The following is a 15,620-nucleotide window of genomic DNA, read 5'->3' on the forward strand; positions in this document are numbered from 1 at the left end:
TGCCAATAAGTAACATATTGGCTCTTGATTAGTCATTATTAAGTAGTTATTAACCCTTTGATGCACAACATGGTCTAAAGTGACCTGATATGTATGAGTTTTTATGTTCTATATCTTTGCAATAAATTATTTTCATCATTCAGTATTCCAGGTTTTCCTCAATTAGTTTGTTTTTGATCATCATACATCCTAATTTTAAGTTTTCCTTTATTAACTTTTTAACAAAATCCATTTTTGTGTCACTACTCTTCGAATGTACAACATGGGTCAAAAATGATCCATATCTATTTTTTAGCTTAGTAGCTTGCTAAGCTAACTACTTAGCTAACTTCTTGGCTAAGTAGCTTGTTAAGCTAACTACTTAGCTAACTTCTTGGCTAAGTAGCTTGCTAATCTAAGTACTTAGCTAAATTCTTGGCTAAGTAGCTTGCTAAGCTAAGTACTTAGCTAACTTCTTGGCTAAGTAGCTTGCTAAGCTAACTACTTAGCTAACTTCTTGGCTAAGTAGCTTGATAAGCTAACTACTTAGCCAACTTCTTGGCGAAGTAGCTTGTTAAGCTTACTACTTAGCTAACTTCTTTTCTAAGAAGCTTGTTAAGCTAACTACTTAGCTAACTTCTTAGCTAAGTATCTAGCTAAGTATCTTGCTAAGCTAACTACAAGCTAACTTCTTGGCTAAGTATCTTGCTAAGCTAACTACTTAGATAACTTCTTGGCTAAGCAGTTAACTTAGCAAGCTACTTAGCCAAGTAGTTAGCTACGTTATAATACAAAACCTTTTTTTGAGAGGCAAAATGGAAATAATGATCTGTTTTTATCAAAAACAAGATATTCAAAGAATACTTCAATCATAAAATAAGTTGATATCAAAAGATAGAGCACAGAAACACACAGCAGCATTAAATAACATGAAGGGAATGAATGAGGGTCATTTTTGACCATGTTGTGCATTAGAAGGGGTTAACTACTTAATAATGACTCATTAAGAGCCAATATGTTACTTATTTGCATGCTAATAAGCAGCTAATTCATGCTGAATATGTGTTCCCTAATATAAAGTGTTACTGGTAAATCTTTCCCCTGTCAGCTCCCTGTGATACCAAACACTTCTACAGCAGGATAAATATAAATAAAACAGTTGTCTGACAGTCAGAGGGACAGAGAAACAGACTGGGAGTTTTCCAGTAATGCTGGTAAATATTGGCGCTGACTGGCTGAAGTTTATTCACCCAAACGGACACTTTGTTTGGACCAGCAGCAGCAAAGAGCCCCTCATTAATTTAAATGAGGCCGCTGCATTGGCACACAGTGAACATCCATTAAAAAAAACCTGAACTGTGCACATTTCAGCCAGAATACTCTGTAAAGTGGATCGCATCATTTTACTGTTAACGGCCTTGAAGGGTAAAAAGTATGACACTACACAAAAACTAAAAATGCATCAAAATCAATTTTGTTCTTAATCTTTGACGTATCCAAGGCTGTGATAAAAACCAATGCCCCAGACAAAAATCATTTATTATATGGAAAATAACTACATTTTTGTGTTTTGTTTTGTTTTTTTCATAAAAATGGCATTTCATCAATAAAAGCAAACATTTAAAGGGTTAAAATGCCAAAAAAATGTTTGGTCGTTTTTAACAGGGCAGAAGTTGTTGAAGAGGTTTCCAAAAAGTGGAAAAAAATATTGATCTGTTAAATTTTTATAGCGTTTTCAGCCTGAATGGCCTTGAAGGGGAGTAAATTTTAAATCTGACACTACAAAAAAACTAAAAATGCATCAAAATCTATTTTGTTTTTAATCTTTGACATATCCATGGCTGTGATAAAAAAAAAAAAAATCCCCAGCCAAAAATTATTAATTATATGGAAAATTACTAAAATTTTGTGTTGTTTTTTTGTTTTTGTTTTTTCATAAAAGACATTAGTGACATCATGCAATCAAACTGGCATTTAAAGGGTTAAAATGCCAAAAATGTTTAAACATTTGGTAGTTTGGAGCAGGGCGGAAGTTGTTTAAGATGTTTATGCAGAAAAAAAGTAGAAAAATATATTAATCTGTTAAGTTTTCATCATGTTTTTTTTTGGAAGTGGACATTTTCAGCCTTAATGGCCTTAAAGGGTTAAATTAAAGTGAGCCCAGGGGGGTTAACAATGCAAAAACATCAAGGATAAATATGATTATCTGAACACAAGGTAGTTATATTAGGTTTATTATGAACACTTACATTTGTCCATTTATTTCCTCTTTTTTTCTCTATTCCTTTTGTCCTTTTGTCTTCAATTCTCTATTTTCTTTCATTGTCCTGCTAAATTTCTTATTTTAAGTGTTCAACATGCTTATTTCTAGATTTAATAATCTTAATTTAAGAAATCTTGTCGAGGTAAATTATCTGTCCATGCAGCAAGATCATTTCCCTCAGATTTACTGTTTTTATCTGGTTTTTAGACTAAACACCTTTTCTGCAGCAGCAGTGTGTGTGTGTGTTGTGGGCACCAGGGAGGCCACTTCAGACAAGTGTGAGTTAAAGCAAAAAGACAAGTTGGAGAAATAAAGCCTGGCTTTATTTAGTGACAGCAGAAGGTTTGTTTTCTGCCTGTGTAAAAGCCTGAGTGTGTGTATTTGTGAACTGCTGCAAACACAGAATGCAGTGGCACTTTAATGTCGCCCCTTGAGGCATTTATCCTTCAACTTCTCTGCATTAATACTGCAGAGAAACACTGTTTCAAAACAATGCAGCAGGAACAAACTACCAACACAAACTCTTCTCTATCTCACATTTTATCTCAAGTTACAAATGTACTTTTTCCCCACAAATGTTCTCTTAACCCATAAGAACCCAGAACCAGTAATCCTTAAAGGAAATTATGGGGGAAATACCACATAGAACACATTTATGATGTTTTAAAAACAAAAAATCTACCCAAAAGTCAAAAATCTGTGATGTGACTTATATACATTACATTGGGCGTTTATGGTATTTATGTTTATGATATTTCTTAATTTAAAATAAAAAAACTAGACACATTTTCTGCTTACAGAAACACAAATTTGCCTTTTTCTCTGCATCCCTACAACATATATCAAAATTGGGACATTAATAGTGCTGTTTAACAATAAATTATTTTTCAGATTGGTTTTTAAGTCATAAAATAAGAATAAATCAATAATAAACAAAAAACCGTTTGCATCTTTGTTTGCATCTCCATAACATGGGCTATATCAAAATTGTGACTTTAATTTGTTCAGGAAATATAGTCAGAACACGTTAAATGCAATAAAGGACAAACTAATAACGGATTAGAATTGTTAAATGGGTTTAAACTTAGCCTAGTAACAAAAAATAAGCTTTTTGAAATTAGCTACTTTTTCACATTTCTGTTTACAGTCACACACATATTTTGGATACTGTCGTGTGTGCGTTTTGGTAAAAATAGGAGAAGCAGAGTGCATTTAAGTGGCTTTAAAAGATGTCTGCAGAAGGGGAGAGGAAGCTCGACAACAACAACAACAACAACAGTGAATTTCTGGTGTGCAGCGGAGCAGGAAGAGCAGCTGACAGCGATGCTCCCCTCAAGACCTCCAGAGGAATGCAGGCCGAAAAGTTCAAAAGATGTCTGCTGGCCTGAGCAGAAAAAAAGCTCCGGCACGGAGAAAAACAAGAGCTTAATGTGTAACCTTTAAACCAGGAGGCTGAGAAGCTGCCGTGGTTGGATTCTCAAGGACCTGAGCAGCTTTATGCAGGGTTTCTGTTATCTAATAATAACCGTTTTTACCTAAAAAACCTGTTCAACATATTTAAATCTCTCAGGCCATAAAGTCCGGTAAAACTAGTCCCTCTGAGATACACAGAGAACTCCATTATCTATAACTTTAACGATCAATTAATCCATTAATCTCTTTATGCATACATGCATAAAATAAAAGATATATATATACAGTACTATGCAAAAGCCTGTTTTGATAACGAACGCTTTTATTTTGAAAGGATGAAAAGAGACTTGATCCTGCATGGGCAAAATAAAAGATATATATACAGTACTATGCAAAAGCCTGTTTTGATAACGAACGCTTTTATTTTGAAAGGATGAAAAGAGACTTGATCCTGCATGGGCAAAATAAAAGATATATATACAATACTATGCAAAAGCCTGTTTTGATAACGAACGCTTTTATTTTGAAAGGATGAAAAGAGACTTGATCCTGCATGGGCAAAATAAAAGATATATATACAGTACCATGCAAAAGCCTGTTTTGATAACGAACGCTTTTATTTTGAAAGGATGAAAAGAGACTTGATCCTGCATGGTCAAAATAAAAGATATATATACAATACTATGCAAAAGCCTGTTTTGATAACGAACGCTTTTATTTTGAAAGGATGAAAAGAGACTTGATCCTGCATGGGCAAAATAAAAGATATATATACAGTCAAAAATTATTATACCACTCTTGTTTTCTTCATTTTCTTGTTCATTTTAATGTCTGGTACAACTAAATGTACATTTGTTTGGACAAATATAATGATAACAACAAAAATAGCTGATAAGAGTTTAATTTAAGAGCTGATATCTAGACATTTAACATGGTTTTATTGATAATAACCAAAATCATGATCAAGAAACCATGGAAAAAGGCTCAGTAATTCATGCTAGCAAGGTTTGATACAGTAAGATAGTTTAACTCAAATTAATCCTCTTGTATTTCTGTGTGTTTTATAATTATTATTGCAACTTTCAGTTTGTAAACTGAAGCTTTATCCAACTTAATTCTCAGCTCGTTGGCTGATTGACGTACGAACACAGAACTGAACGCTTCAGTGATACAGATACACAGTCAGAGATAAATATTTAAATAAAAAAATACACAGATCGATTAAAAATTCCAAGTGATCGACCAAATTCATAACGACCATTAATAGATCATCGATTAATTATTCTCATCTCTACTCTGAGCTGAACGCAAAAAACAAAACAAAAAAATTAGTAAAATTAGTAAAAGTAAAAGACTTCTTCTAACATCATCGCTGCCAAACCAATTATTAGACCATCCTTGTTTACTCTAATTTCTTGTTAATTTTAGACTTTGAGAATAATTGGTAATGATTTTGGTTATTATCAATAACACCATGTTAAATGTCTAGATATCAGCTCTTAAATTCAAATTAAAAATCAGCTGTTTTTGTTGTTATCATTATATTTGTCCAAACAACTGTACCTTTAGTTGTACCAGACATTAAAGTGAACAAGAAACTGAAGGGTCGAACAATTTTTTCCATGACTGCATAGAAGTATTTTTTACTTTTATCTGATGTGAATGTTGCTTTTTGCCTAAGTCAGCAATAGGTTTTGGTTATTTTTGGTAAGATTTGTTTATTTTATCTCAATCATAAATAATAATTGACCCAAATTTCTCCCATCTGTCCGGGACTCTGACCTCTCCCAGTACGTAAACCAGAAGCCCTGACCAGACACACAAATCCAATTTTCTCATTGCATGCAATGTTGAAATATGACAATAATGCTGTTTATGTGACAGACAGAAGCAGCAGCAGAATGACTGGCAGCATCAATAACAAACTGTGCCTCCTTCCTATGGACAGCAACAGAGTCTCTTATTTTTGTCTTAACTGTTGTATTACCTCAATGATATCGTATTTTGTAAAGAACCTTGTAACCCTGGTTTTGAAAGGTGCAAAAGAAAGAAAGGTGCGAAAGTGCGAAAAAAAGAAAGAAAGAAAGAAAGAAAGAAAGGTGCGAAAGAAAGGTGCGAAAGAAAGAAAGCGAAAGAAAGAAAGTGCGAAAGAAAGTGTGAAAGAAAGAGTGCGAAAGAAAGAAAGTGCGAAAGAAAGAAAGTGCGAAAGAAAGAAATTCATCTTTTTACTGCTCTGTTTTGTTGTTTCTGCTTACTGTAAAGCTTCTTTGAGTATCCAGAAAATCGTGATATAGAAAGAAAGAAAGGTGCGAAAGAAAGGTTAGAAAGAAAGAAAGTTGCGAAAGAAAGAAAGGTGCGAAAGAAGGAAAGAGTGCAAAAAAAGAAAGAGTGCGAAAGAAAGAAAGTGCGAAAGAAAGTGCGAAAGAAAGTGCGAAAGTGTGAAAGAAAGTGCGAAAGAAAGAAAGAGCGAAAGAGCAAAAGTGTGAAAGTGTGAAAGAAAGTGTGAAAGAAAGAAAGTGCGAAAGAAAGAAAGTGCGAAAGAAAGAAAGTGCAAAAGAAAGAAAGTGCAAAAGAGCGAAAGAAAGAAATTCATCTTTTTACTGCTCTGTTTTGTTGTTTCTGCTTACTGTAAAGCTTCTTTGAGTATCCAGAAAATCGTGATATAGAAAGAAAGAAAGGTGCGAAAGAAAGGTTAGAAAGAAAGAAAGTGCGAAAGAAAGTGCGAAAGTGTGAAAGAAAGTGCGAAAGAAAGAAAGAGCGAAAGAGCAAAAGTGTGAAAGTGTGAAAGAAAGTGCGAAAGAAAGAAAGTGCGAAAGAAAGAAAGTGCGAAAGAAAGAAAGTGCGAAAGAAAGAAAGTGCAAAAGAAAGAAAGTGCAAAAGAGCGAAAGAAAGAAATTCATCTTTTTACTGCTCTGTTTTGTTGTTTCTGCTTACTGTAAAGCTTCTTTGAGTATCCAGAAAATCGTGATATAGAAAGAAAGAAAGGTGCGAAAGAAAGAAAGAAGGAAAGAGTGCAAAAAAAGAAAGAGTGCGAAAGAAAGAAAGTGCGAAAGAAAGAAAGAAAGAAAGAAAGAAAGAAAGAAAGAAAGAAACTAACTCATCCTTTTACTGCTCTGTTTTGTTGTTTCTGCTTACTGTAAAGCTTCTTTGAGTATCCAGAAAATCGTGATATAGAAAGAAAGAAAGGTGCGAAAGAAAGAAAGGTGCGAAAGAAGGAAAGAGTGCAAAAGAAAGAAAGTGCGAAAGAAAGTGCGAAAGAAAGTGCGAAAGAAAGTGCGAAAGAAAGTGTGAAAGAAAGTGCGAAAGAAAGAAAGTGCGAAAGAGCGAAAGAAAGAAATTCATCTTTTTACTGCTCTGTTTTGTTGTTTCTGCTTGCTGTAAAGCTTCTTTGAGTATCCAGAAAATCGTGATATAAATGTAATGTATTATTATTTATTATGATCAATTCTTTCCTTCAGTGCAGGAAAAGCACATTTAACAAATGTCTGTTTGGGGTTTTACTTGTACTGAGGAGTCTGGTTCTCTCTTTTCTTACAGAAACACTGATGCTATTTTCTGCTGAGAGATCAAAGAGCGGAGATGCAAATGGGTCAAAGAGAATGCTGAGAATCCTCTTTTTTTTTTTTTACAAGTTGTTTCCTCCGATTTCGTCTTGCAGCTACACTCTCATGTTTGAGGGGAAATCCTTACAAACACAGAAAAAAAATCAAGGACAGGAACAGATGAAACACGTTCCGACTGCAGGAACACGGATAAAAATAACACGATGATGCAAATGAGCGTCAGTCCACCGACCTGTCCGGAGGAGGCCAGCAGGTTGATGGTGGTCAGCAGCATCCAGCCACGACTCGCCTCCTCGCTCTGGTTCACCTCCAGGAACTGGACGATGGCTCGGCTGGCTGCCTCTGGAAAAAAAAACACACAATCCCCAATTTAACATGCATGTTGTCTCACTGAACAGAATCTCACAGTTCAGATCAGGTCAGGTCAGAAAATACACGAAATTTCCCAAAAAAAGTACTCAAATTGACCACAAAATGACCAAAAATGACCAAAGAAAGACACAAATTGACCAAAAAAAAGGAAACAAAATGACCAAACAAGACACAAATTGATCACAAAATGATCAAAAAAGACACAAAATGATCAAAGAAGACACAAAATGACAAAAAAAAGACACAAAAGGACCAAAAAAGACCCAAAATCATCAAAAAAGGAAACAGAATGACCAAAAAAGACACAAATTGACCACAATAGACACAAAATGACCAAAAAAAAGGAAACAAAATGACCAAACAAGACATAAATTGATCACAAAATGATCAAAAAAGACATAAAATGATCAAAAAAGACACAAAAGGACCAAAAAAGACACAAAATCATCAAAAAAGGAAACAGAATGACCAAAAAAAGACACAAATTGATCACAAAATCATCAAAAAAGACACAAAATGATCAAAGAAGACACAAAATGACAAAAAAAAGACACAAAAGGACCAAAAAAGACACAAAATCATCAAAAAAGGAAACAGAATGACCAAACAAGACACAAATTGATCACAAAATGATCAAAAAAGACACAAAATGATCAAAGAAGACACAAAATGACAAAAAAAGACACAAAAGGACCAAAAAAGACACAAAATCATCAAAAAAAGAAACAGAATGACCAAAAAAGACACAAATTGACCACAAATTGATCAAAATAGACACAAAATGACCAAAAAAAACGAAACAAAATGACCAAACAAGACACAAATTGATCACAAAATGATCAAAAAAGACACAAATTGACCACAAATTGACCAAAATAGACACAAAATGACCAAAAAAAAGGAAACAAAATGACCAAACAAGACACAAATTGATCACAAAATGATCAAAAAAGACACAAAATGATCAAAGAAGACACAAAATGACAAAAAAAGACACAAAAGGACCAAAAAAGACACAAAATCATCAAAAAAGGAAACAAAATGACCAAACAAGACACAAATTGATCACAAAATGATCAAAACAGACACAAAATGATCAAAGAAGACACAAAATGACAGAAAAAGACACAAATGGACCAAAAAAAGACACAAAATCATCAACAAAGGAAACAGAATGACCAAAAAAGACACAAATTGACCACAAATTGACCAAAATAGACAAAAAATGACAAAAAAAAAGGAAACAAAATGACCAAAAAAAAGGAAACAAAATGACCAAACAAGACATAAATTGATCACAAATTGACCAAAATAGACACAAAATGACCAAAAAAAGGAAACAAAATGACCAAACAAGACACAAATTGATCACAAAATGATCAAAAAAGACACAAAATGATCAAAGAAGACACACAATGACAAAAAAAAGACACAAAAGGACCAAAAAAGACACAAAATCATCAAAAAAGGAAACAGAATGACCAAAAAAGACACAAATTGATCACAAAATGATCAAAAAAGACACAAAATGATCAAAGAAGACACAAAATGACAAAAAAAGACACAAAAGGACCAAAAAAGACACAAAATCATCAAAAAAGGAAACAGAATGACCAAACAAGACACAAATTGATCACAAAATGATCAAAAAAGACACAAAATGATCAAAGAAGACACAAAATGACAAAAAAAGACACAAAAGGACCAAAAAAGACACAAAATCATCAAAAAAGGAAACAGAATGACCAAAAAAGACACAAATTGACCACAAAATGATCAAAAAAAAGATACAAAATGACTAAAAAAAACCCACAAGACTACCAAAAAAAGACATTAAATGACCAAAAATACAAAAACACATTAACACATGAACACTTTAACACAGTGGAGACAGAGCTGACTTCCAAAATGATTTGGCGACCCCCAGAAATCATCTCACGGCCCCAATTGGGGTCGGGACCCCCAGGTTGAGAATAGCTGGGTTAGATGGAGAGTGACAGCTCATTGTGGCAGCAGATGGGCTGATAGAACAATGATCAGTTATGTAACGGATAAATCATCTTGCTGGATGTGACATGTGTCTCGTCTACAACCCACGTCTGCAGGGAAACAAATGTACGGATCGAGATGTGATTAGCACAATGTGTCCTGATGTGGTTTGAAATGTTCCAGATTATTGATTTATGCTCCTGCTCTGTATACAGTGAAGGAGGGGGTCCAATCTATTGCAGATTAATTAGATAAGTATATTATTCTTCAATTAGAAAATTATTCTTCAACTCTGGGGAAATTGTGAAAGGGCCACGGGGGCTACTGCCGGTGTGTGTACACTATGATGAGATTCTTCAGAGATTTCAAACAATTAATACTAGTAATGTTATGATACTATATAATATACAAGGAGCACACCTACAACAAGCATTCCTTTACAAGTATTTATTTATACAGCAACCTATGACCTTTAACCTCAAAATGTGTGTGTGTGTGTGTGTGTGTGTGTGTGTGTGTGTGTGTGTGTGTGAGAAGCATGTGTATCTGTAACTGTAATTACATCACAGCATCAAAGCCGTTGGGGTTGACCAATCAGAGCAGAGAAATCAAAGGAAATTAACTGCCGCTAGAATGTTGCGGCACAGTGACAGCAGCCAGAGGTGGACAGGCTGGAATTTCTGGCTGTGAACAGAAAGCATTTTTGGCAAAACCATAATACCTATCATTGATCAGACTTCACTTTGAGCGTCCTGAGTTCTTCCTGAACGTCTACATATGGTTTTTGTGAAGAAAAATTAAAAAATAACTTTGTTAGAGCGATCTAAAAAAACTGTTACATCTCCCTTTTTCAGAAATCTTCCTGCGTTTTTAATATGGGAGCCAATGAGGCTGTTGGTGGTGTTGGTGGATCATCTGTGCGTCCTACGCCCAAACTATAACTCTGACAGCTTTGCCAGAGGATTGTGAGGGAGAAGACTAATTTTCCTACGTTTCTATGTATAAATTATTTCTGTAGAGTGGAATTTGGGGCCTGGAGCGCAGTTTTCAAATTTATTTTTTGACAGTTTTTTCTCTCCCTCTACACTCTGGCGATGATGTCACACACTGTGACACGAACATTCCGTGCAATACACACCCATTATAATCTCAGAATTTCTCCAAAAATGATCATGGTCATTGAACAGGGATTGATAAAAAACTATATGACCTATCGAAACGTGGATTAATAAACCGATACACAAGACTTGTGTCTACTGTTTAAAGTTTAAATGGAGTCTCTAGGTGAAATTATGCCGGAGAAGTAGACGTTCAAAAATCTCCAATTATTGTTTTTTTTCGCTCATTTTTTTTCGGCCGTCCCGTTCATTTCAATGCAAAATTTTGGCCAGTTTTTCGCAACTTACGTCGCGAAAAATTCATATTCTGTAGAAAAAAGCAATAGCACACCGATTCCGATCAAACCGTACGTTTTGATTTATAATTTGTCCTGCAACTCTTCAAGTTGTAGGACTAGTAGCTGGAAGAAATTGCGTCCGGAAGAAGAAGAAGAAAAAATCCACAGTATAACAGTAGTGCGCGGTGCGATTGCCACGTCCAAATAAACCATTTGCACTAACCACATCCTGCAAAAAGCATTAAATGATCTGCTCTTTACACAAATTTGAACGTCATGATTGATTCTGCTCAGACAAACAGTTATGTTACAAATATTCACTGAATATCGGAGAGAACTGCAGGCTGTTTACACAGAGCCGAGAGGAGAGGACAGGAGAGGACAGGTTAGAAGTAGAGCTTGTCAAGAAATAAATTATTAATTATAGTTATTAATATGTATAGTATTTGAATACCCCATTTTGTTTTCACTTGTGGAAAATAGAAAAGAAATGTTTCTGTTTTTTAAGGATTTTTGACATTCTGGCTGTGTTTTTCTTCACAAAAGGTGTTTTTTTAAGCTCTTGCTGCTTCCAGCCATGATTGTGCTGTTGCCACAGAGGTGCAGAACTTCTGTACCGCAGTGAAAAATGAGGTCACAGTGAGCAAAATGTGACTGCTACAAAAGAAAATGCGCTGAAACTGCTCGGGGTTCAGAGGGCTAAATTAACCCAGCAGAGGAGGACTGACTGTACACTGCAAAAAGGGTGTTTAGTCTAAAAACCAGATAAAAACAGTAAATCTGAGGGAAATGATCTTGCTGCATGGACAGATAATTTCACTTGACAAGATTTATTAAATTAAGATTATTAAATATAGAAATAAGCATGTTGAACACTTGAAAGAATAAAATTAACTCTTAAAACAAGACAAATTAAAGCTGCAAGCAGCGATGAACTGGCCTGAGCAGAGTGACCTGATGATTATACGATTTTACATCTTTTGTGTCTTTTTTTGGGTGATTTTACGTCTTTTTTTATGTCTTTTTTGGTCATTTTACGTCTTTTTGTGTCTTTTTTTGGTCTCTTTTGGTCTTTTTTTGTTTTGTTTTGTTTTTTTAAATCTTTTTTTGTCTTTTTTTATGTCTTTTGCGTTTCTTTTTTTGGTCATTTTGCATCTTTTTTGGGTCATTTTGTGTCTTTTTTGGGGTGATTTTACGTCTTTTTTAGTCTTTTTTATGTCTTTTTTGGTCATTTTACGTCTTTTTGTGTCGTTTTTTGGTCTCTTCTGGTCTTTTTTTGTTTTGTTTTTTTAAATCTTTTTTTGTCTTTTTTATGTCTTTTGTGTTTCTTTTTTTGGTCATTTTGTGTCTTTTTGGGGTCATTTTGTGTCTTTGTATCTTCTTTTGGTCACAAAATGACCAAAAAAGACAAAAAAATGTACAAAAGAGATAAATTAAAGCTGCAAGCAGAGTGCACTGACAATTATTAGTTTCTTACCAAGATAAAAAAAAAACTTTAGATTTAGAAGTGTTAGACAATTTATTTAGTTTTAAGAGTTAATTTATTATTTTAAGAACATGCTTATTTCTAGATTTAATAATCTTAATTTAATAAATCTTGTAAAGGTAAATTATCTGTCCATGCAGCAAGATCATTTCCCTCAGATTTACTGTTTGATCTGGTTTTTAGACTAAACACCTTTTTTGCAGTGTAGCATTGCATTTTCAGTCACATATCCTGTCAGCTATAGACAGAAAAAATGAACACTTTTCTAAGTGTAAGCTGAAAAACTCGCCTACAAAATAATCTCTAGTCTCGCTGCCAACCGCAGCTTTTTTTTATTAGATTGTGAGCGAATGAAAATCCTTGTTCTGATGATGATGATGATGATGAGAGTCTGAGTCACTTTCTGACTCAGTCTACTGAGTTTGTCTGTTGACCAGCTGGAGGAGTGTGTTAAGACGCTCGTGTTGCAAAATCAGAACAGAGCTGCATGAAAACAAGACATCACAGTCACATGTTCAGACAGAAAGAAGAAAAAGAAGGAGGAATCAGAGACGGGAAGCTGCAGACTTGCAACCCTGCGTCTGCATGCGACTGTGTGTTCATCTGTCAGTCTGTTTAGTGTCTTTCCTGCAGGGAAGCCACAGTGAAAGCTGCCACTTCTGTCAAAGCTTTGAGGAGAAGCTTCTGCCTTTCATGTCACATTAAACACACTAATATATGCACAAATCGTGCATGCCCCCCAGGAAAAAAAAAGTGTACATTTGAACTTAAGTGCATCAATCTTGTGCACTTTGAGAGCTAAACAGCAAACACCTCACACAACATTTATCACAGTCAGGAGATACCGTGACATAGGATCTTTAATTTGGTGCCTCTCACACTGTGCTATAATGTCATTATTCCATCATATACGCTGATTTAATTTTAATGATTCCATATCTTATTAATTATTGTAAAGGGGAATAAAGTTTCTTGTATGTTTTATTGAAGGCGTTTTATTTTGACAGTGTTTTTGTAAATTCTGTGGTGGATTCTGTTAACACGCTGCGCTCTTATTCTGAAAGCTGCATGTGTTTAGCGACAGGAAATAATTCAGATCGTTATTCACAGTTCAGCTTTTTTACACGTCGTATAAATAAAATAAATAACATAAGGCTGTTTAGTTTGTTTAACCCTCTGGAGTCTCCAAAAGCGCAAAAGCATGGCTTCTTCTTCACATTCATAAAAACAAAGCAGACCAAAAAATGACAAAAAATACACAAAGTGACCAAAAAAAAGACACAACAACAGACACAAAATGACCAAAATGACAAAAAATACACAAAATGACCAAAAAAAATACACAAAATAACTAAAAAAAGACAACAACAGACACAAAATTACCAAAAAAGACACAAAATAACTAAAAAAAGACAACAACAGACACAAAATGAGAAGACAGAATAACCAAAAAACCCCACAGAAGACACAAAATGACCAAAAAAAGACAAAAAATGACCAAAAAAAGACACAAATAACTAAAAAAGACACAAAAACAGACACAAAATGACCAAAAAAAGACACAAAAAAGACACAAAAAGACACAAAATTACAAAAAAAAGTTGTGATTTGGCGCTCTATAGAAAATGAAATGAACTTGATTTTCAAGGGGGGGCAGGTTGCCCCCCTTATATAATGGTAGGGGAAACACTATGTATATGTATATATATATATATATATATATATATATATATATATATATATATATATTAATGGTAGGGGAAACACTGCAAATATATCTCCTCATTTTGAATGTAAAACTGGACATTCATGTGTGGAACTGTTCTGACTGGATGAAAAATGCTTCTCTGTCCATGTCCTGCATATGATTATTCTGCAAAAAAAGCCCTTCCAACAGCTTTGTTTTCCTCAGCGAGGCCAAAGGAAGACACAAGCTGCACCTCAGAGGAGAACTAGATCATCTCTGTGACAAGAAGCACAGCGGTTATGGGAAATAACTGCGCCTGATGCCAAAGAAATGATAAATGGATGTTTCCGACTACTTCCTATTACATCTGTGGTGTTATAAATGTGTGTGTCAGAGGGCTGACCTGTGGATTTATTGGAGGCTCTTCGTCTGATCTCGGTCACCATGAGCCTGGAGACCTGGGTGGTGAACTGCAGCAGGTCGGAGAACTTCTCCGTCATGCTGCTGGGTGGAGCGTTCCCAAACACCTGAAAACAGACAGAAAACGGCTTCGGTTAAATCAGAAAATAATTTAAACAAGACAACTTGGGTAGTTAAAGTCTTAAGACTGCTAAAATAAATGTAGAAATAAATAAATAGATGTGGATTCCAGTGATGAAATGTAAAGTGCTTTAAAGCTGCATTCTATCTAACGGCCAGTAGGGGGCGACTCCAATAGTTGCAAAAAGAAGTTCACTTGTATTCATTGAATCGTAGTTGCAATATTGACGAGTTTGACCTTTGAGGGTTAGTGCACTCTGGTTTTGCAATGCTGTAAAATGTTCTAAGTAATAATAATAATAATAGTAACAACTAGAAACTTTCCTCTAGGGAAATTCAGAAAGGGCCACGGGGGCTACTGCCAGTGTGTATACACTATGATGAGATTCTTCAGAGATTTATAACAATTAATACTAGTAATGTTATGATACTATATTATATAAAAGGAGCACACCTACAACAAGCATTCCTTCTGTAACTGTAATCACATCAAAGATCAAAGGACCAATCAGAGCAGAGCAATCAACAGAATTTGAAGACAGCAGCCAGAGGTGGACAGACTGGAATTTCTGGCCTCGAACAGAAAGCATTTTTGGCAAAACCATAATACCTATCATTGATCCAACTTCACTTTGAGCGTCCCGAATTCTTCCTGAACGTCTACATATGTTTTTTTGTGAAGAAAAATTAAGAAATAGCTTTGTTAGAGCGATCTGAAAAACTGTTAAATATGCTTTTCTCCAGAAATCTTCCTGCGTTTTTAATATGGGAGCCAATGAGGCTGTTGGTGGTGTTGGTGGCGCATCTGTGCGTCCTACGCCCAAACTATAACTCTGACAGCTTTACCAGAGGATTGTGAGGGAGAATACTAATTTTCCTACGTTTCTATGTATAAATTATTTCTGTAGAGTGGAATTTGCAGCCTGGAGCGC

At 34.8% G+C, this 15,620-nt stretch overlaps 1 protein-coding gene across 1 annotated transcript in view; it reads right to left on the reverse strand.

The window, feature by feature from the left end:
• The window catches only part of wdfy3 (WD repeat and FYVE domain containing 3), a 203,873-nt gene that overhangs the window by 152,946 nt on the left and 35,307 nt on the right, over positions 1-15,620 (reverse strand). Inside the window, 2 exon segments of the mRNA XM_059336480.1 lie at positions 7,451-7,560; positions 14,552-14,675. Coding sequence (XP_059192463.1) covers positions 7,451-7,560; positions 14,552-14,675 — 234 coding nt within the window.

Source organism: Centropristis striata, chromosome 7 (assembly GCF_030273125.1).
Source record: "Centropristis striata isolate RG_2023a ecotype Rhode Island chromosome 7, C.striata_1.0, whole genome shotgun sequence".
Taxonomy (NCBI): Eukaryota; Metazoa; Chordata; class Actinopteri; order Perciformes; family Serranidae; genus Centropristis; species Centropristis striata.